Genomic DNA, 22,544 nt, shown 5'->3' with positions numbered 1-22,544 from the left:
GTATCAGTTCCTCTCCTTGCAGCACTGCAAAGAAATTAATTAACTGAAGAGTGACTGCAAGTATCACAAAGCTTGGGAGGCCAAGACAGGAAATCTGAAGGTTAACCATATTTAATGTAGGCACGAGATAAAAATCAGAATGAACTTTGATCAAGGGGAGGATGAAGAGGCCACTGGCATTACTGTGATGTTGCTTGGTTGGGTGTTTTTTTTTCCCCAAGATTTTAAGATTAGAAGCTGTATTTTTATCTGTAAGATTTCAATTAAGCATTTTCAGCCCTCGTGGAGGAAAGGGAGAGGTTTAATTCCTTACTAGAGAGCATCAAGCATCATTGCAATCACTCTGACACATCAGTGAAAGCCAGGTGAAAAGCACAAGAGCCATCACTCCTTGATCCTGGAAAGGAAATTTGAGAGGTATTTGAAAGGAAAGCCTAATTGTGGGAAGGATGCTCTGAGCCCCAGCAGGGCCAGGCTGTCCTGAGCCAGCCCCAGCAGTGGCTCTGCACTGCTGCACGTGCCCTGCACAGCTCACTTATCCCAACCCACAGCACAGGGAGAAAACAGGCAACAAAAAAGGAAATCACTTCCCATTCCGAGTTATTTTTTGCAAGGGTGGAATTGAGTGAGAGACTCCAGGCAGAATTGAGCCTGGTTCTGGGAGGTTTGCTAAAGCACCAAGAGACTTGTTAGCACCATGAATTAAAGATCTTTCTGCTTAAATTTTGGCCACAGAATCCAGACCTCCCTGCATTTGGGCACAACCCTGTCCCTGACCTCCCCTGAATTAGAACAAGGGGAGCTTCATTTCTGCCCAATTTATTCCAATCTGTCCTTGAGGATGTGACTATTTTACCTTATCTGGGAGATTTTTTTTTTTCCCCCTCCCTTCCCATGCTCCAGAGGTAAAATTTACTGCCCCAGCATTGCAGAGCAGTTCCTGCTCCCCATGATGAAAACAGGCTACAGAAAAATTAATCTACTGGCTACTTAATTTGTAAAGCTGCTTAAAAAGGTCAGGTCTCCAGCTCATAAAAACCAGCACTGAGAACAGATCCCAGCGATTACGGGAAACAAGGCTCTGGATATTGATATAAATTAATGCTTGGGGAGGATAACAAGCTAGCAGGACCCTCTCATTTAACACCCACATCCCATTCCTGGCAGCTCCTCACACTCATTTATTACAGTAACACACCAGGGGTGCCCCCAAAGCTGGCACCTGAGGCTAGAGGGGGTTGGTAATCCTCCCAAAATCTCCTGGATGCTTTGACTGAACAGTTTCCAGATCTGGCCTCGTATTTTCTGTAAGGCAAGTCCTCCTTTCTGAGCCAGGCTAAAAGGGGTTAAACACACACAAGGTGTGTGAAATATTTTTTTATATTTTTTATCCTTTTTTTTTTTTTCTCTGCTAAAAACAAGGAAGAACATTATTTTGTGGTTTTGTGAGGGGGGCTATATTTTTTTTCAAACTAGGCTTTGGTAAATTATTTCATGGGAAGCTGCATGTTGGGGATTAATCACAAGCACAACACTTGTGTAATTCTGCACTGATTTACACTCTGTTAAGCAGGAAAACTCCTCTGGAAAATGTCCCTGTGAGACAATGGGAAAATCCAGGTTGGCTCTCTGGGAGCTTCCCTCCATTCCTGCATGGAGCTGGGTCCTGTCAAACCCAGCTATTTCCCCAGGACATCATTTCCTCTGGAACAACCTGCTCCAGTGCAAGGGGGGGGATGAGCATCCAGGCCCCTTCCAACCCAAACCAGTCTGGGATTCCATGGAACAGGATTTAATGAGGTATTTACCAGCCAGACAGGAGCAGCTCCACCAGACAGTGCACAAGCAAAGCTGACTGTTAATTGGAATATCTCAAATAAACTCTGGTAGCAGGGTAATTGCATTTGCAGAGCGTTAGGGAAGGTTGGGTTGCTTTTGCTGTGCCAGGCTAATTAATTTGGTACAATTTGAGGATGCAGATAAGGCCCTGGGGACATGTTGGGCTGGACCATTAATGCTGTGCTTCAGCCAGAGGGGTGAAGAGGGGAACTGGCAGCAGCATCTGATTCCTTCTCAGCAGCTCCATCTCCTTCCAAAGCCACCCACTCTGCTGGACTGGGCTGAGAACTGTCTACACAGGAAAGGACAATATTTGGAGCTTATTGAGACAGGATCAATAAGTCTAAACAGGCAGCAGCCCTAAAAAAGCTCACTGACCCACGAATTAAAGTGACTTTATTGACACAGTTAAGACACTATCAACACCCAGTCAAAGGCAGACTCTTCATTTCCCCTTTTTTTTTTTCTTTTTTGGCAGCATCCCTGCGTTAGTTTCCTAAGTACCACCCAACTGAAGTCAATTTTTAGTACAACTGCATGTATGACTTCCTTCTGCTTTAAATTATCCCTTCTCTTAGCAACTGCCTCCACCAACACACACACACAGTGTGCAACTCGGGGAGGGATTTTTTTTAAGCACAGAATTAAGGTGTGAGAAGAAGCACGAAGGTTTTTGTCAGACTTATGTACACTCAGCTCCGAGCAGGAGTTATTAAAAAGCCTGGCTTAGGAGCCAGCACGATGCATTTAAAAAGCCATCCAGCAAACATTAAGGCAGGTCTGGCTCCTGTGGAAATGGCTGTGGCACACATTAGGCTGAGCTGTTGAGAATAAATTGTTCCTCTGCATAATGCAATGGAGACCATGCAAAGAGGGAAAATGAAGGCTCCACAGTATTTCACAGGGCTATAAACAGCCAGGGAAATAAAACATCTCTCCTAAGGTGTAGCTTCCAATGCAAAAAGCTCTTATTCAAAGCAGTCTTCCTCCAGCTCCGTGGGGGAAAGGCTCTCCAGCTGCTGAGTGCCTCGGGGTGGGGAGCAGAAATAACATGTCATGTAAAGTCATCCTGACCCGTCACTTCTGCTTACACTCACGGAGCAGATGGAGGCTTTTCCTGGAGCACACTCCACCAGGAACAGCATTGCCCGGCCAGGGCTCGGGCAGTGACCAACATCTGCCTGCTGGAGCTCTGGCAAGGGGCTCCCAGAGGGGAGAGGCTGAGGGAGCCAAGCACTGCACAGCCTCCCTCGCTGTGTGACTGTCCCTGGCTGCTCACCCTCTGCTGTTTTCCTGGGAGCCTGGGCTCGGTGGGAGCGGTGCTGCTGGCAGGCTGTGGGATCTGGGGGGGGTGTGGAAGGAGGATTCCATCCTGCTGACTGTGTAACCGTGGAGTTCCTCCGGAGCCCTTCCACCTCTGGGTTTGGAACAGCACAGGGAGAGCACCTCAGGGCAGCCCTTCCCAAACCCCAAATCCCTGAGTGTGTGCTGAGGGGCACAGGCAGAGCCCAGGGACAGCTGAGCCCTCTGTGAGCCCGGCCCTGCACGCCCCAGGACGTGCTCACACTTCTGAGCCATCATTCCCCAGCCTGGCAGGAGGGACCAAAGGGATTTAATGGAGGTTTTAATCCTCCTCCACTCCCAAATACCTCCTTCCACCCCAGGAAACTTTCTTCACGTTGCACTGAATAATCCAAGGAACATCCTGTAGAAGCGATGCAAGGACCCGAAACGCAACTGCAGCTCCGGTTTTGGTTCCCAGCCTTGTCAGCTCTGCCCTGGTACCACTGGTCTCACTCACACACTCAACTTTTGAACTTTTGTCCCTCCTCCAGCACAAGGAAGGAGCTCCCAGCTGCTCCGTGCCCAGCCAGAGTCTGCTCCACCACAGCTCTGAGTCCTCGGGGAGGAACTCCACGGTTACACAGTCACCAGGATGGAATCCTCCTTCCCCACCTCCCCAGATCCCACAGCCTGACAGCAGCACCGCTCCCACCGAGCCCAGGCTCCCAGGAAAACAGCAGAGGTGCCCTGGGTGAGCACCCAGGCAGGAGGTACAGTCACACAGCACCTGCAGACTTCTGGCTGCACCTCGCACCGCTCCGTTCCTTCCCCAGCCCATTTCCTCCACGAGGAGCTCCAAGGTCTCACACCAGGTCAGTGTGACCCCCAAACCCTCTGGAGGGCTGGGAAGTCCAGCTCAGCTCCCACCCAGCAGCCAGAACCTCCTCCCCAGCCTCCCTGCAGGCTGGGAGGTTTGGGAGTGCCCACTGGGAAGCCTGGAGAAGGGACAGCATGCAGGGAATGCTGTGGAGGACACGGCAGTGGGGCTGTCCCACAGCTCTCCCAAGCTTCCTGGAGCTGCAAAAGGATCCATGTCCTGAGCCTGGGACTCAGAACCATCCCAGGAGGAGGGTGAGGAGGGGGGGAGGAAGAACTCACACTTCTGTCCCCTTCCCTTCACAGAGCCACACACCAACAGGGACAGCTATAACCCAGCTATGACCCAGCAGCTGAGCCCTTTCTGACAAAAACAAGTTCTTGATTACAAAATCCAGCCCAGCTGTCTCTCCCCAAGCCCCAGGAAGGCAGAGGGACAACAAATCCCTCTGGCCAATGGTTCTCCTCAGGGACAGTGAGATCTAGGTGCTCTGCATTCCCAGGTTATCTGGATAACCTGGGCCCAGGATCAGGGCCTCTGTTTGCAAAGGGCCTGGTACCAAGTGGAGCTTGGACCTGGGAATCCGTGAGTAACACCAAAACAATCCAAAAAGTAATGCAAAAAACCCAAAGTAATGCAAACAGTAACAGGTAAGTGGCTTTTTTGGGCACTCACATCCACTGCTAAGGGAGATTCCTCAAGAACCAGGGTGTGGAAGCAGCCCACGGATGGCTTTTCACAGCTGCCTTAGACCCACAGAACTGTAAAAATCCAACCCTTTTTTTGGGTTCCCCCCCTCCCCCCCAGAAAAATCCTGCAGAGGTTTTTCAGGAATAACAATGCCAAAACACCCAGGGACAGCACGTGGAGCCCTGGGCTGGGCATGACCCCACCAGCCCCTGGGATTATTGGTTATCCTGGGATTCCAGGGAGCACAACACGAGCACGCCAGAGCTGAGGAGAGCAGGGTGGGAGGCTGAAGATCCATTCCAGTTCCTCAGACACTGGAAATGTCAAACCCCAAAGCCCTGAGCCAGCCCTGGGTGGGATGAGCAGGCAGCGCCAGGAGGATTTTTTGTCCAATTTTTGAGTAAAAACCCTCAGTGGGTGGAGGGAGGAGAAGCTCCACATTGATCCTTCAGCACTCCCAGCCTGGCTGCTGACGTGCCAGAGACAAAGCCAAGCAGTTATTAAGGCACCTCGAGCACAGACAAGTTAAATATCTCTTTTTGTGAGCGGGTCCCTCCCGTGCTGTGTGGGAGCAGCTCCTCCTGCCTCAGCAGCACCAGAGGCAGGTAATGACAGCCCTGCTCAGCTGAATAACGGGTTTCTGTAGAGCCAGAACCCTCCTGACACCGTGGCTGTGTCACACAGGATCCTCACACCCTGACACTGCTATTAGAAGGGCTGTCTCTCAAAAAATAAACCTCTAAATCAGCAGAGGTAAAAAAAAAAAAAAAAAATACCAAAACAAAACAAGATTTGAGCAGTTCTACATCTGCTCAGAGAAACACAGATTTTCCTGTGAGGAGACTCTGGAAAACCTGGTGGCTACAGGGGGTTATTCCTTCCCTCTGCCCCAGCTCAGGGGGTTCAACATCCCTGCACACACACTGCCACATCTTTGGCAATTCCTCTCTGGATTTATGAGGCTGCTTTCCACCCCTTGAAGTTTTACTCTCACTCCTTTCATTCCCATCCAGTTAAATCAGCTGTTTAAGATGGTTTTTGTCCCCACATAAAACAGGTCATTCTGTTCACTCAGTTCTTGCTGGTGGAGCCCAAAGCTGAACGTGGGTTGGCTTCAGTTTAATTTTTTTATTATTCTACAAGGAGGGGAGTCCAGAACCTCACCAATCATTATTCTGGGTTTATAAATTTTAAAACCTGGGCATTTTGAATTTGCTTTCAAGTCTGCAAGGCTTCAGAGAACACTTCAATCACGTTCTTCTGCATTTCCCCAAAGCAACAAAAGCAACGTTTGTCTGCCTTCCCTCCAGGAAAAATTAAACTGTCACATCACAGGATGCCAGGAAAAACACCAGGGGAGGAAGAGTCACAGAAGTATTTAACCTCAGTGCTGGGTGCAGAGCTGTGGGTCAGACACCTGCTCAGGGTGAGCAGGATCCTGATCCCTGGGGGTGATGAAGGATGGAGAGGGACCAGCACAGGGAACACATTTTGGAAGTGCCAACGCAAACCTGCAGCTCCTGGTGACCACAGCGAGAGGCAAAGTGCAAGAAGAAGAGACTTTGATGTGCACAAGGTGCAGGGATGCCACCCACTGCATCAGGTCACTGAGACAGCTGAGTTATTCCCAGAGATGTTAAATATTCCCCCCACACAGCCAGCCCAACCCAGGCAAGAGGGCTCATCTGGCAGATTGAGCCTTCAAAAGGAACCTAAAGCCAGCAGAAAGTACTCCTGGCTTTGGGTGAAATGACAAAACAAAGGACACTGGAGCCTCAAATCACATCAGAGTCCCACATCCCAGCCCCATCCTTTCCCACTGCGCGGGAACAGATTTTGCCCACGCTGCCAAAATTACCAGGAACTATGAAAACTCAATGAGGCTTCATCTTCCATCAATAAATTCATTTCTTTTTCTATAGAAGCTCTCCCCCACCCTGGCAGCTGTATGCTAATTCCCCCTCAGCACTGCATTATTATCACTTGGAACAGATGTTGCAGCCACTCCAAAAATCTGGAGGTTACAAAAACTATTAACCTAAGCTGGGCTGAGGAGGAGGAGGAGGAGGAACAGCTCAGCCCTGTCCTTCTGCCACTGCCCCCAGCCAGGCTTTGCCCTGCCTGCTCCAGCTCAGCACCCACAGCAATGATGGGACCCCAAACTGCTCGACAAAAACGCCCCCAAACCTTACAAAACAAATTTAAAGGTTGTGATTTACAGGCTTGCTCCCAAAAAACTCAAGGAAATCAGCTACAAGGTCCCAGTGGGTTTTCAGCTGGGCACAAATGTGGATGCACTCAGCCATTTGGGGTTTTTTTGGAGGTGTCTTTGATGGGGGGGTGTGTGCAAACAAAGTCATTTCAAGCCCAGATAAATCCAAGTGTGAAAGGTTTAGCATTCCCCACAGAGTTGCTTTCTCCAGAGCAGCCCAGTGTGGCTCCTGGAGTAATTAATGCCAGAATCTATTTATGACCTTCGAATAAATTGTTCTTTTCTGAAGGGAAAGCTGTTAAACACGTTAGCAAATATAATTAAGGGGGAAAGGGGGGGGTGACAAAAATCTGGAATTAAATCTCTCCTAATTAGAAATGCTTCTTGCAACAACCTGGCTAAAACCCCACTCTCAGGCAGATACTGTAGCTTCATTAAAGCCTCCTCATTACCCTTCCCAAGATAACCCAGCTGTCAATACCAGGAAAATTCACTTCTAACCTTTGTCACCTCTAAAAAAAAAATAAAAATATTTAGGTGTTCTCCACGTGGGGAGAGCTTGGTGACGTGCACCTGAACACGCTGAGGGTGGAAAATGCAGCGAGGGAGCAGGAAAAGGTTTGTCTGGCCTCTGACCCTCCCACCAAAGGAACAGGTTTGGCTGCTCAGGGTATCTGACCACGTTTTCTGCATCCCAGGTGAAGTTCTCACCAGTGAGACACTGATTGCATCAGCTCCAAGTGGCCAAAGCTGCAGGGAGTGGCAGAAGTTAAAGGTGGGGAGTCCCCTGAAGTGTCCTCCCTCCATCAGTGTGAACATCCCAACCCCTGGAGAGCCCAAAAGCGATGGATGAGGAAGGGTTAAAGTGAGGTAACAAATCTGTGATGCCAGCCAGGAGCCTGCCCTGTGACCTGCAAACCCACTCAGGGAAGATTCACGGCAAGATCCCAGATGAAACCTTTAATTCTTTCAGAAAGCCCTTCCAAAACTCCACTCTGCTGCAGAATTATTTGTGCTCAAGCAACACCCACTCCTAAATCCCCAGTGGGTTCCACAACCAAAAGCTGGGAGATGCTCAGTGAATCAGCAGCCATGGGGAGGGATGCACCTCCCTGGGAATATCCACTCCCAGCACAGACCAGTCTGGACAGGTCAGCAAACCTCACATTTCATCCCCTGCAACTTCACCCGGAAAAATTCACCTCTTTAGAGGCAGCCCCACACCTCCTGGGATGGTTCCTGCTGGCCTGGCTCCATGCCTCCAGCCCCTTGACAACATAAAGTTTTTAGGTCTGTTTTGCAGCTTGAAAACTTAATTTTTTTTTTTCTACAAGACAGCCCCATCTCCCCAGGAGCAGCTGGTCCTGAGACCATCACCCCAGAGCTGGAAGCTGCCACAGCACCACAATAATGCCCTGTCCCCAAAATCCAGAGCTGTGCCATCGCCTGGGCTCTGGGCAGCCAGCAGAACAAAGCCATTTACACCCTGCAGATGAGCATCTGCTGCCAGAGGGCCACTAAAGGGAGCCCCGGGGCCAGTTCAGCCACCCCCAGGGCCAGTGGCTGAGCCCAGAGCCAGGCACAGCTGAGCAGCTGCTGCTCCAGCAGCAATTCCCAGCAAACAGCCCCAAACCCTGCAGCAGCAGCAGGAAAATAAAGATATAGAAGCTGATCTATAAAGGGAAAAAAAAAAAAATCATAAACTCTTCTTCTGGGTTTACTAGGAAATTTTCTGGTTTATTTTCTGTTTAAAGCCACAGTTCTCCCACAGCTACGGGAGGAAAAGTCTTGTCTCTTTTTTTTTTTTTTGTTTTGTTTTGTTTTGTCTCCTCCCCTCTCCAAGGCTCACCAGTGATTTTCTTGGAAGATCACTCACATGAGAAAGTGCTTCCCATAAACACAAAGGGTCTCCATGTGCACACAGAGCCTGTCCCAGTGCTGTGCACATTTCCTGTCCTGGGGCCATGCCACTCAGCCTGGGATTTCCAGGGTTGAAACACTCCAGCTGTTAAAGAAATGCAATCTTATTTATGGATAAATATATTTATATCCTTTACACATCTACCTCCAGCCCATACTTCAGATATAAAACATATTTATACCATCACAGATTCTCATTGCTTCTGCCACAAAGCCCAACCTCTCTGGAGCAAGGCTCTGCTTTAGGAAAAACCTTTCTCCTGCAGGAACCTGAGTGCTCTGAGAGCATTCCAAGCTCTGACAAACCCAAAGAAAGCAAAACCAGCAAGAACACCTCCCTGTGGGGCAGGTGCTGGGCAAGGCCACGCTGCCAGACCCTGCCATGGGGTTTTCCTGCAGGGACCAGGAGCTGCCACAGCTGGCACAGGCAGTGCCCTGCTGCCAGGCTGGCTGTACATTTGTTTTCCAGGCGCTGGGTGCCCCCGAGCTCCGTGGATTTCACAGATAATTCTGTGTTTGTGGTGCTGAACACAAATCACTCCTCCCCTTCCCCAGCCACAAGCCTCCTCTGTTCCCTCCTCAGCCCCCTTCAGACACCAGATGTTCCATTTAGCTGTAAACCACTATAAAACACACCAAAAGATATGAATGCTACAAAAGGGCCAATTTGCTCCCCCCCTGCATCAGTGCTAAGGCAAATGCTGGAAGAGAAAGAGCAAATTTCCTCCATGGGAACCTTTTAACCTTCCCCTTCTCCTCCTTTACCAAATCCTGGTGGTTTGGGGGCCAAAGCAAGGCCCCAGTGGGGGCAGGCACGGGCTCATGGTCCCTGCTGGAGCACCAGGGGACAGCCCAGAGAGGCACAGAGCCCTCCCAACCTCCCACTCCCAGCACATGCACAGGCAGCTGGCAGCATCTCCCTGTGCCAAACCAGCCCCATCACCCGGAGCAAGGTCTGGGAGGGGGCACTGTGCAAGATGGGAGATGCTCCCCAGGCCCAGCAAGCTGGAAAATCCAATCCTGAGAAGCCCAGAGGCATCACAGTGAATAAAATCTGATTTTAAAATCGGATTTACTGGTGGGTCTGTACCACGGGGTCCATTGACTGCAGAGTTCACTGGATCCACGAGGAGCAAGGCAGGATATGAGTCAGGCTGGTGGCTTTCCAAGGAGGCAGAGGAGGCTCCTGCAGCTGAATCCTGGCTGTCCAGACAGGGTTACAAAACAGGAATAGATTCCACATTACCTCCTCAGAGCAAAGGGTGCTGGGCAGAGGAGGGACAAGGGGCAGGCACATCCTTTGTGCTGGGGCAGGAAGGGCTGGCAGCTCTGACATCAGGGTGAAACAACTGCTTGGGGACTCCAGAAAAGTGTCCAAAAAGATCCAAAGAGGTGCCCAAAGATTTATTCTGCAGGACCTGTTAGACAAGGCTGGGAAATGTGATGGCCAAACACTGCTCTGCAGTGACCTTCCTGAGTAAAACTGTTTTTTTTCACAGCCTCCACAGACCAGCAAGCTGATCCATCTGTTATTTTCACAATTCCTTCTACCCTGGAGCCCCTGTGGCTTTAGGCAGAGCACAAACACCCCCTGAGACAGGAGGAGGGGACTCACACAGTCCAAACACCCATCACAGATATAAACCCCAAAAAAGCATTTCAGGTTAGGACATCTGAGCTAAACCTTACTGTTAACTCAGACTAGGCTCCAGGGCTGGGCTAGCCCAGGATGTCAAACACTCCCAGAAGCACAGAATGTGCAGGAAAAAAGCAAATCCCAGCCACAGGGCTCAGCAGCTGCACAGCCACCAAGCCCAGGGATGAGACACCTGGGGAGCAGCAGAGATTTGCTACAGACAAAGTTCTGCACTCTGTTTGCAAGCTGCACCGAAGAGCAGCCAGGAGGGAGAGCCCAGCCCTGCCTGTCCATCCCCTGGGCTCCTGGGAGGCTCCAGAGGGTGGAAGGCAGGGAATGCTTGCACCAGAGTTGTACCGTGGGGCGAAGCACAGCCCTGAGCTGCAACCAAAGCAAACACAAAGCAGGGAGGAAAAGGCACTTTTATTAGAAGAACACCTTTCTCCAGGCCTTTTTTTTTTTTTTTTTTTTTTTTTGAAGGGGAAATCCAAAAGCAATTTCATCAGCTCTGAGCTTGAAGCTGTCAAAGGCAGACTGTGATTAAGGTACCCTTGTCACAGCAAACCAGCACCTACATCACCAATAAACAGGGTTTTGATGGTAAAAAAAAAAAAAAAAAGGTTCTTCTTCCCCCTCCTGTAAAAGGAGCACCGAGGTTTAGAACCAGCAGGACACACGGCACTGGGGGTCACCCAAATCCCATCCCTGGGGCTCATCCTGGCAGGAGGGCTGGGGGTGACACTGGCAGCAGGGACAGCACCAGCAGGAGCCCCAGGGGTGTGAGGATGCTGCAGGGACAGCTGGGCAGACAGATGGACTCAGCATGAACAGGACAGGGTCACCCCGACGGGCACTGAGCAAGCCTTGGGCTGGGAGCAGAGCCACGAGACTGTTTGAAGATCTCTGGAAGTCCAAAGGAGCAAACTGATGCTGAGAGTGGCGTGAGGAAATAAAAACTTATAAAAATAAAAACTATGCACAGCTCAAAGAAGGGGGATCCATGCTTTAAAAATCAAAGCAGAGAGAGTCTTCAGTTCCCAGAAGTGTGGCCAAGCTCACTGCAATTCCCAAACTCACTGCAATTCCCCCAACTCACTGCAATTCCCAAACTCACTGCAATTCCAAAATTCACTGCAATTACCCCAAACTCACTGCAATTCCCAAACTCACTGCAATTCCCCCAAACTCACTGCAATTCCCAAACTCACTGCAATTCCCAAACTCACTGCAATTTCCCCAAACTCACTGCAATTCCCAAGCTCACTGCAATTCCCCCAAACTCACTGCAATCCCCAAACTCACTGCAATTCCCAAACTCACTGCAATTCCCAAACTCACTGCAATTCCCCCAAGCTCACTGCAATTCCCAAACTCACTGCAATTCCAAAATTCACTGCAATTACCCCAAGCTCACTGCAATTCCCAAGCTCACTGCAATTCCCCCAACTCACTGAATTCCCCAAAATCACTGCAATTCCCAAGCTCACTGCAATTCCCCCAACTCACTGCAATTCCCAAGCTCACTGCAATTCCCCCAAAATCACTGCAATTCCCAAGCTCACTGCAATTCCCCCAAACTCACTGCAATTCCCAAGCTCACTGCAATTCCCCCAAAATCACTGCAATTCCCAAACTCACTGCAATTCCCCCAAACTCACTGCAATTCCCAAACTCACTGAATTCCCCAAACTCTCTGCAATCCCCAATCTCTCTGCAATTCCCAAACTCACTGCAATTCCCCCAAACTCTCTGCAATTCCCAAACTCACTGCAATTCCCAAAATCACTGCAATTTCCCCAGCCTCCACCACCTCTCCATCAATCCTCTCCAACCCAACACAGGCACCTCACAGCCCTGCACCCCCTCGTTCCCACTGCACCCTAAATCAATGGGATCCTGATCCTCCCAGCCCAGCTCTGTCCCACAAAGCCCCAGCCCAGGCTGCTGGGATTTTTGGGATGAGCACATTTGAGCCATTTCTCTACACAGCTTGAAGGGAGTCAAGTGGAGAAGGGGAAGAGCTCCAGCACTGGGAAAAGGCTTTGTCTCTTTAAGAAATGACAAAGAAACGGATCAAAAAATTGCCCTCGGGTCAGTCTGAAGCAACATTTCTGTCCCTGCCAAAAATCAGGTCCCTTCTGGCTCCAGATGAGCTGAAGGAAAAGGGTCTGGGGCTTCCACACCCACAGAAGTTGGGGATGCTCAGCCCTCCCACCCCAAATTCCCTCATTTCCCTAATTCCTCACCCAGCTGCCCTGCTCAGACCCAGCAGCTGGGCAGTGCCACTGCCAAAAATCCTCCTGCTCCTCTCTGGAGGGACCCAGCCCCCAGGCAGCCCCTGCTTCTGGCACAGCACCCCGGGTCAGCACCGGGCAGGATGGACCAGCCAAGCATTTTTTATTTTTTACAACTCATCCACTGGAACAGTGGCAGCTTCCAAACCCGGTCCCAGCTCGAAAAAAAACCAACCAAATCGCCTTTTTTTTTTTTTTTTTTTTTGGCTTTGTGTTTTTAAAGGCATCTATTCATTCAAGAGCCTGTTGCTGCTCGGTGTTTAATGCAGGTATTTAGCTCTCATCAATCATTCAAGAGCGTGGAAAAAGAGAAAAAAAAAATAAAAGTTTTCGCTGCTTTTCAGGCTGCTTGGCACAGCTCACAGCATCCATCCAACACTCTCCACCTCCTCCTGCCCCACCAGAATATTTATGAGCCTTCAGCTGCAGGTTCAGCTGGATCCTTCAGCCTCTGAGGGTCACAAAGAGGGTCCCACCTCTGCTGGCAGAAGGTTTGAGGGCTCTGCCTGGCATGCAGAGCGGGGCTGGGCAGGAAGAGCAGCAGCAGCTCCTGTTTTGCAAGGAGCTCACGAGCCTGGCTGGACACACAGAGCACCTTTTTTCCCTCTCTGTGAGGCTCAGCACATCCCCACGGGAAGTCAGTGAGACACAGTAAACAGGGATATGCAACGAGGCCATTTTTCACAGCCCCTTTTTTTTTTTTTTTTGGAACAGAACTCAGTTTCAAAAAAGCAGAGAGTAAATAAAAAGCCAGAGGAGCTGAGCAAGGCAAATCTAGAGTGGCTACAAAAACCCTGCTCAAAGAACCCACCCAGCCAGCCCTGATAACACTGAATTATATTTAACTGCTATCATGACATATGGAAGCAATTACAAGCATTGTAGCTATAAAGCCTTCAAGGGGCACGTTAAAAACCCCAAAACCTTGTGAATAATCACCTGCCCCAAACCCTCCAGCGTGCCTCCACCCCCCCTGTACCTGGGGGAGGCTCCAAGCCACCTGCTCCCAAGCTGTCCCAGCAAACCAGCACCTCCATCACCAACAAGCAGGATTTTGGTGGCAAATGGAGAAAAAAACCAACAGGTACAGAGGCATGTGACAGCTCAGGCAGGTGTGGGGGCTGCAGCCATCAGTCCTGGCAGTCAGCTGTCTGCCAGTAAGAGCAAAGCAGAGCAGTGGGCAGCCCAGCCATCACTCCAATTAGCTTTGCTGCCTCTCATCAGCCTCCAGGGAGGGCTGGATTCCCTCTGGAGAGATGTCAATATGCTTCAAAATAAGAATCCTTAATGAGCTGGCCATTACTGCTAACTTCAACTCTTGTGCACCCGCCGACGCATTCACTCCGTGGCTGCTTCACTTCCAGATTCCAGGAGGTTCTGGAGCAGGAAAATGAAGATATTTAGCAGTGTCCAGAGCAGCCTCTGAGAAGGGGTGAGTGCAGTGTGGTATCTGTGGGACTCCTGATGTTAAATCACATCACCACAGCTTTGTGGAGGCACCAATTTCCACCTCTCTTAACCCACAGAGACTGCAGCAGGTGCTCAGACAGCCAGGACAGGAGCTGGGGGTTATTGCTTCTGTCTCAGCTGTTCTCCCTTGAATTAACCCATTTTCCTTCAGCTGCAGAGACTGGGAGCAGAAATGCCCTTCACAGCATCCCCACGAGGGAGGAGACTGAACCAGGGGAGGGACAGAGATCTGGAACTCTGCAGGAAACTCCCAGATCCCCCAGTTTTCCTGGGTAACTCCTGATCAAATCCCACACTTGCAAAGGTGTCTGGCACAGCTGATGCAGCCTCCACGAGGTCTCTGCTCCTGAGAGGGAGCAGCCTGCAGCAAATTTCCCTACCAACTTCCAAACACATCCAAGGCCATGTCAGGAAGGATTAATTTTATCTAAGGCAAATGCCAAATAAAAAAGGAAAAAAAAAAAAAAAAAAGGAGAACCTCACAAAACTCACAGCACCAAATATTAACCTCACCTAAACATGCAGGTGTTTTACTGCACATCTTTTTTTTTTATGCTGAAACATGGGTGGAGAGTCATTTAATTTGTATTTGACCAGAGATTTAACAAAATTAAGATTCATGTCTAATTATTGATGAAAATTCAAAGATCTCTGTCTCACTCACAAGAGCACACAGTGACAGAGGACTGGAATTAGGAAGGGGAATGGGGACAGGAGTGGGGTTCTGGGGATGGCTCTGGGGCAGGGGGGACAGAGGGCTCCTACCTCTGCTCCCACCTGCAAATTCAAATGTCCTTTGCATCACACTCTCCCAGCTGGCTGGAAAATCACCCTGAATGACACCCCCAGAAATCCAATCACAGTAACAGACATCATGATCAATAAGCACCGAGGGCAATCACCCTCATGCCACTTCCCAGCTCTCCAGAAACAGCCTCAGCAGCAGCAGCAACGAGCAGAAATGAAGTTTTTACTCCAGGCTCATCAAAACCAGTGACTCTCAGAAGAGAGCTGGGACTCGAGATCGTTTTTCCTGTTTATTTTGTTGGCCACTCTGGAAGTTCTCTGGGGGTCATCCCATCCTCCCAGGCACCACCAAACAGCAGATTTGGGTCTCTGGAAATGAACATGAAAATGAAGCAAACTTCAGACTGCAGCCTAACGGGGTGATTTGCCTCATTTATTTAATTAAGTATCATGTATTCAACTACTGCTGCCTGGCCAGCCTGGCCTCTCTGCTGCACAAGCACAGGGAGGTTTTATGAGGCTGGGGAGATTTTAGGAGGACAGGGACACCAGTCCACCTCTCCCCAGCAGGAGCACCAGTCCCTGCAGCCTCCCTGCGCTGCCAACACTCCAACAGCTGCAAGGAAAAACAAATCAGCACAGAAAAGGATTAAAAAAGTAACACACGAGTGCCTGGACCTTAAAGCATTTCTCTGCAGAGATGTGATTTCACCTCTGGCCTTTGAAACACTGCTCACCTCGGGCAAAACTCTGTTTCTCACTGCACACCTCACTTAATTCAGCGGGAAAGGTGGATGACAGAGTATTTCTGGGTGTTTCAAGTCTCGTACAAGTGTCTTGTCCCCTGGCATTTCACCTGATTAATAACAAAATGAGCTCTCTAGTGAGGCAGACAGCTGGTTAGCCAGTCCAGCCAGCCAGGCAAAATGTGCATTTATCATCAAAAACAACCTCTGAAGCTCCTCGGCGCGCTCTGCCTTGCGCATCCCTACCCCGTGTCTGAGCACACCACAGCTGGGTGACACAGATGGATTCCCACATTATTCCTCTGAAATTTGGCCTAGAGACACTGAACTGCTCCCCCAGAGCCACAGCAGGGCTGGGGCATCCCAGGGGTGTTTGTCCCCTCTGTGGTTGGGCACAGCCCCTTCCTCCCCATCACCTCAGGGCAGCAGAAGGTGCCTTTAACCACTCTGGGAAGAAGCCAAATTCCCAAACCCAGGAATTACCAAAAGAGCACCGAACACATCAAATATAAAGGCTGACTCCAGAGTGGTTTGGGACCCATCCTGGCTGAGGCATCAGCTGAGCCTCACCAGAGCATCCACTCCCACACCAGGTGATGCTCTGCAGGTCCCGTGGGCTCAGCTCTGTGCTGGTCCCCTCTAATGACCTGATTTTCAGACACAGGGCCACCAAACCCATCCCAGCCAGTCCCCTCACACGTCCCCTAAAGCTGTGAAAGCAGCCAGGTGGGATAAGCAGAAAGCAGTTGTATTAAAGACAGCAGGGCTGCAAACTCTCCCCTCCAAGCAGCAAACACCTGCCTCGGCAGGGACAGCAAGAGCCTCCTCTCCAAACCACCCCGGATCCTCCCTGCAGCACAGCTCCCACAGAGCCAGAGTTTAGGCTGGAGAAGCCCTCTAAGATCAAGTCCAACCCATAACCCAGCACTGCCAAATCTGCCACTAAACCACGTCCCCAAGTGCCACATCTTTAAACCCATCCTGAACTCCCCACAGGGCAGCTACAGCACCAAAATTACCTTTGTGGGGTTACGGTATTTCCTTAAAAAAAAAAAAAAAAAAACCCAAAACACAGTGTGCCCTTCTTAGCACGTTCTAGGAAAGCTCCAGCCCTCCACATCCACAGCTCCTGCATGGCAGTTTATATTTGGAAACATCAGCCTGAGCGGAAAACAGTTTGATCAGTTCATAGGCTGGAAAGCCAAGAGGAAATCTCCCAGCGTTGTTCCACCCTGGGAAGAGGCATCAGGACGTGTTGTTATTTACTCGGGGCTGGTTTCACCACAGGGCTGGGGATTCCCATTCCGGTGCTTTGCAGGATCAAGGACATCCTCACAGCAAAGTGCCCTTTGCTCCCCAAAGAGGGGCTCCAAATTTGGGAGCTCCTGGCTGTCCTGAGCCGCAGCAGCCACACGTGGTTGTGTCCTGCTGGGTGAAGGGGACAAACAGCTGGGAAAAAACATTGCCCTGGAAGGAAACTCCAGCGGAAAAAGGGAGAGGGATTCACTCTCACAGCACAGGAACACAGCTCGTGTGGGCATTGGAGGTTATTTATCCTTGAAGGCTTCGGCGAAGTTAAAGACAGAAAGTTTCCCTTCAAATTTCACCGCTAGAACCTGTTGTTCAAAAATAAAACCCGACACTCTAAAAGGAGCTTGTCAACACAGGGGCTGCCGGCGGGCAGGGCACAAACCCCCATTTCGTTTGTTCTAATCGATTTCACTTCCCGATTCCCATGCAAATACCTACAGCTCAGCTTGCAAAAACACCAGCGGAACACTTAGACACAAAACAACCTGAGCTGATTTTACTTCTTTTTTTTTTTTTTTTTCCGTTTGTTTAAGCCTCCTTCCACCAAACCAACCAGGAACTGGAAACACTCCCAAGGATGGAGCCCTTTTAAAGGACCCAAAATGGGAGAGCCTCGATGAGAGCGGGGCAGGGGACAGGGCAAGGGTGAAATTGGGGTCCCTGACCTGAGCCCCCCATCATCTCCCGCTGCGGGGATGCAGCACCGGGGCTCGGGCACTGCACTGGCCTCGCTCCCTGCCCGGCCGGGCTTGGGGAAGGCTCTCAGAGCACCAGAGGTTTTCGTAAATTTATTCATTTATTTTGCTTCGAGTCTTCCCAGCCAAAGTTTCGTCTCGGCGCCCGCTCCTTCCGCACATCCCAGACGAAGCAGCGCCTCCACGAAAACCCCCAATAATCCCATCTCCTCCTCCTCTTAGCCCTGTTATTTGCTTTTGTTTCGCCATGACTGTAAACACGAGGGGGATGTTTCCCTCCTGCCCGGGGCGTTCTCTCCCCGCTCCGGAGCCTTTCCCGTCCTGCCGCAGCTCCCTCGGCGCTGGACCGGCGAGAAACCGGGGGGATAAAGCCTTGGAGGGGCTGCCGGGCATCCGGGGGGGGTGAAACAGCCGCTCTCCCACCCATCCCATCCCATCCCATCCCATCCCATCCCATCCCATCCCATCCCATCCCCGCATCCCACCAAGTTGTGGGGAGCAGCAGCCGCATCCAGGGATCCGGGTGCTCCTGGGGGTTCCCCACGCAGCCACCCCTCCAAGCACCGCTCCCCCTCCTACCTGGGACATCTGCGGCCTGAAGTTGATGTCCTTGAGGTCGATGGAGCCGGGGGAGAGGTTGTGCAGCAGCTGGCACAGCAGCACCCCGTCCCGCAGCGCCTGCGCCAGGTCGAAGACCACCGCCGAGGGCCAGACCACCCGGTGGTTCGGGGGCAAAACTTTGCAGTCGATGAGCCAGCGGCCGCACTGCCGCCACTCCTCCATGGCCGCGCTCTGCTCGCTCCCCCCGGCCTTCCTCTTCCTCCTCCTCCTCCTCCTGCCGGCGCTCAGGGGCCGCGGGCAGCTGCCCGAGGGGCCGCTGTGCTCGGCGGCTCCGCGCTACCGCCCCGCTCCATCGCCGCCCGCCGGCCCCGAGAGCATCGCTCCGCGCCGGGGCTGCGAGCGGGAGGAGGAGGAGGAGGAAGAGGAGGAGGAGGAGGAAGGAGGGCGGCGCGGAGTTTTCCGGCGGAGGGCTGCCCCTGCCCCCGCTGCGGCCCCACCGCCTCGGCCGGGGTTAGGCGCGCCGCATCCTCCGGGAACAAAGCGGCGGACGGACGGACGGACGGACGGACGGACGGACAGGCGGGCACGGCGGGGCCGACCCCCCCCCCCCCCCGCGCAACTCCGTGGCGGTGCCCCTGTGGAAACTTGCGCCGCTGAGGGACCCCACCTGCGCGGCCGAGCCGGGCAGCCGCCGCGGGAGCGAGCGGAGCGCTCTGCCCGCCCCGGGCAGCGGAGCAGCCCCCGGCCCGCCCCCGGCCCGCCCTGCCGCCCCTTTGTCTGCGGGAGCGGGGGCGGAGGGGCTTTGGCGGCGCTTTGACTCTTTTTCCCCCAGTATTTTTTTTCCTTTTCCCCTCTCCCCTTTTTTATTTTTCCTGTTTTTTGTTGTGTGTGTGTGTTTGTTTTTTTTTTTTTTTTTTTTCCTCCCTCTCCCCTCCCTTGTATCCCTCGCTCCCTCCCGCCGCTGCCGCTCCTCTCCCTGTTCCGGGAAAGCCGCCCAGAGCCCCGGCGCTGCTTCGCTGTCGCCGCCACCGCATTTTGTGGGGTACCCTCTCGCCAGGGCTCCCCCTGGTCCCCCCCAGCCCTGCGGGCAGGGGCAGGAGCGGTCCCGGGGCTCCGCCGCCTCCCCGGGGCCGCACACGCACACACAGAGCCCGCTTTGTCTGACCGCTCGCTCCCACTCGTCATCCCGTGTTTGGGTTGCAAATACTGCAGGGGAGATGTTTAACCCAAACAAGCCATCGCGTTCTTTGACTTTCAAACGGGAGGACAACTCCTATAATTAATTACCAGAGTACTTATTAAAAACCTCGGCTCTCGGGCATTAACTCCTTGGCAGCAAACTCTTGAAAAATCTCTCATTTTCACCGGTGGCTTCCTTCCAAATCAGCGCGGCTTAGAACAGCCTCTTTTCAAATCTGTTCTGAGTTTTCTTCCGAGGTTCTCTCCCCTGAGTTTGCCGATTAATTTCCAGCCCGGCTTTCCAGATAGCCAAAACCGGAAGCCGGGACTGGGACGAAGGGAAGCTATTAACCTGGATGTCAAACAAATGCAACACTAATCTCTTCCAAATGCAGCCAGGCGGAGATAAAGGAGAAAGAGCAACTCTACAGCCACGATCCTTCATTTTCAGCCTAGGAAGGAGGATCTCTCCGACGAACAGAAGATAATTGTTTAATATTCCAGGGAAAGTTTGAGGGTTTGTTTTTTTTTTTTTTTTTGTAAGATGAAGTTCTTCCGTGCCGAGGTGCTGGCTGTCCAGAGCTCAGCCCGGCTGTGCCCCTGGGCCAGGGCAGGGTATGAGCAGAGCCATGCAAGAGGGAGCAGCATCCACACGCTCCAGTGTCACCATCAGAGCTGCGCCCTGCCCTGGGAGTGCCCAGATCTCAGCCCACACTCCCCATGCCCTGAGGAGGTGCTTTCTCGGAATGATTTTCTTGATATTTTAGCTCCTCACGAAGCGTTTCTGCCCTCCAACAGCACCCATGGGCAGGGATCACGAGGCTACTGAAGGCAGTGGAGTCGTGCCAGGGATAATTTTGGTTTTAGAGCCAGCCTGCCGTGTGAGGTCAGGTCTGTAGGTAGATGACAACAGAGGAGTTTATTGTATGTGCATAATTAAAGCTGCGAGCCACAGCCTAGCTTTTTTACGGAGTAATAAAAAGCGTTCTTGGCCCCTGGACGCTTGGGAGCAATCCCTGCAGCTGCAGAGCCAGGCTCTGCGTGGGAGGTGTCGGAGCAAGCACGCTCCTCGCCCACCTCTGCAGCAACCCAAAGGCTGATGGCAGAGGTATTTCTGAGAGCAGGAAAAATAAAAACAACCAAAACCTGTGCAGCCAGGCTCAGGAGGAGCTTGAATCCAGCACACGCTGGTGAGCTGCGAGCTCCAGATTGTACAAACTGTCCTGCCAAGAGGATGGGGGGTGTGGAGAGCACCCAGGTGCTGTTTTCAAGGTGCACCTAAAGCTAAAAGGGAGCGTGGATGAATTGAAGAGGTTGGATTTTGTGTTGGGGCTGGTGCTCCCCTCTCCTGCCTCCTGGCACTGCTGGGAATGACAGACAGCCTGGGAATGACAGACAGCCTGGGAATGACAGACAGACGGGGAATGACAGCCGGGAAGGGCGGGGGCTGACGCCACCCTCTGCTGGGGACCCAGCGTGGATTTTCTCTCCGCTCAGACTTTGCTCCACGTGCTTTTGTTTCAGCTCCTCGCACGAGAGGTGGCTGGGTGCACCGGGAAGATGCTGTCAGAGGGAACACTGTGATTTTTCACCCCCAAATGTCTCCGTGTGTACAGACGAGGAGCCTGGCAGGCAGCCCCCATAGCTCGGGTCACAGGGAACGTGAGGGGGACCTGGCTGGTGAAGTGGTGGCACTTTGGGAACGTCACAGAGCTCGCTGGGGACATCCCAGTCCTGCATGGAATAGGCAGAACTAGAGGAAGGAAGGGAGGAGGGAAAGAGAGGAGGGAAAGAGAGGAAGGAAAGAGAGGAAGGAAAGAGAGGAAGGAAGGAAAGAGAGGAAGGAAAGAGAGGAAGGAAAGAGAGGAAGGAAAGAGAGGAAGGAAAGAGAGGAAGGAAGGAAAGAGAGGAAGGAAGGAAGGAAGGAAGGAAGGAAGGAAGGAAGGAAGGAAGGAAGGAAGGAAGGAAGGAAGGAAGGAAGGAAGGAAGGAAGGAAGGAAGGAAGGAAGGAAGGAAGGAAGGAAGGAAGGAAGGAAGGAAGGAAGGAAGGAAGGAAGGAAGGAAGGAAGGAAGGAAGGAAGGAAGGAAGGAAGGAAGGAAGGAAGGAAGGAAGGAAGGAAGGAAGGAAGGAAGGAAGGAAGGAAGGAAGGAAGGAAGGAAGGAAGGAAGGAAGGAAGGAAGGAAGGAAGGAAGGAAGGAAGGAAGGAAGGAAGGAAGGAAGGAAGGAAGGAAGGAAGGAAGGAAGGAAGGAAGGAAGGAAGGAAGGAAGGAAGGAAGGAAGGAAGGAAGGAAGGAAGGAAGGAAGGAAGGAAGGAAGGAAGGAAGGAAGGAAGGAAGGAAGGAAGGAAGGAAGGAAGGAAGGAAGGAAGGAAGGAAGGAAGGAAGGAAGGAAGGAAGGAAGGAAGGAAGGAAGGAAGGAAGGAAGGAGAGGAAGGAAGGAGAGGAAGGAAGGAGAGGAAGGAAATAAGGAAATGCACTAACATGTATGAGGACACCATACCTTACAAATCAACCCCAAAATCCCCGGGACGTGGCCACATTTCCAAGAAAGGTGTGTTTCCTGCTATGTTTGTTGTCACTCCAGAGTTCTCGACGTGCAGAGAAGCAGCCACAGTGCAGCCCCCTCTGAAAATATCCCTTAAATCCACACCGCCAGGAAATCCTCTTTTCGCAGCCAGGCAGTGTCTGTGGGTTGCCATTGCCACCTTCTGGATTAGTCCAGGCGTGCAGCCGCCTGTCCCGGAGCCGTGCTGGCTGCCAGGGGACGTGTCTCCAGCCAGGGTCCCCAGAGCAGGAGCCGGCCCGGCTGCTGGCACGGCAGCTGTCCCACAGCCTACGTGCCATTTGCAACATGCCCTCAGATTTTGTGATCTCCTTTCACCGACTATTTTAGGAAAGCTGTGCAAGCCCCAGCTCGGCAAACCCACTGCTCGATTATCAGCCAGGGGGAAACCACAGGGCCACCAAAGCGTTCAGCTGCTGGCTACAGACAATAATCCTCTGTCTGGCTCATCACACGCCTGATCTACCTGCCCAGACAAGGTGCACCCTGCCACAGTCACTGCAATTATCTGCAATTATCC

General features: G+C 52.0%; 1 protein-coding gene across 5 annotated transcripts in view; it reads right to left on the bottom strand.

Moving 5' to 3' along the window:
• The window catches only part of VAV2 (vav guanine nucleotide exchange factor 2), a 127,779-nt gene extending 108,911 nt beyond the window's left edge, over positions 1–18,868 (bottom strand). For 3 of the 5 annotated variants that reach the window (XM_053962201.1, XM_053962202.1, XM_053962206.1), the window contains exon 1: positions 18,301–18,868. In XM_053962201.1, the coding sequence (XP_053818176.1) occupies positions 18,301–18,504 (204 nt within the window). In that variant the 5' untranslated portion in view covers positions 18,505–18,868. The remainder of the gene's footprint in view (positions 1–18,300) is intronic. The other 2 variants (XM_053962204.1, XM_053962205.1) reach the window with 1 other exon arrangement.
• Positions 18,869–22,544: the final 3,676 nt, after the last annotated feature.

This window comes from Vidua chalybeata, chromosome 21 (assembly GCF_026979565.1).
Source record: "Vidua chalybeata isolate OUT-0048 chromosome 21, bVidCha1 merged haplotype, whole genome shotgun sequence".
Taxonomy (NCBI): Eukaryota; Metazoa; Chordata; class Aves; order Passeriformes; family Viduidae; genus Vidua; species Vidua chalybeata.
The sequence above is the reverse complement of the archived record's forward strand: the minus strand, read 5'-3'. Positions and strand labels throughout refer to the sequence as shown.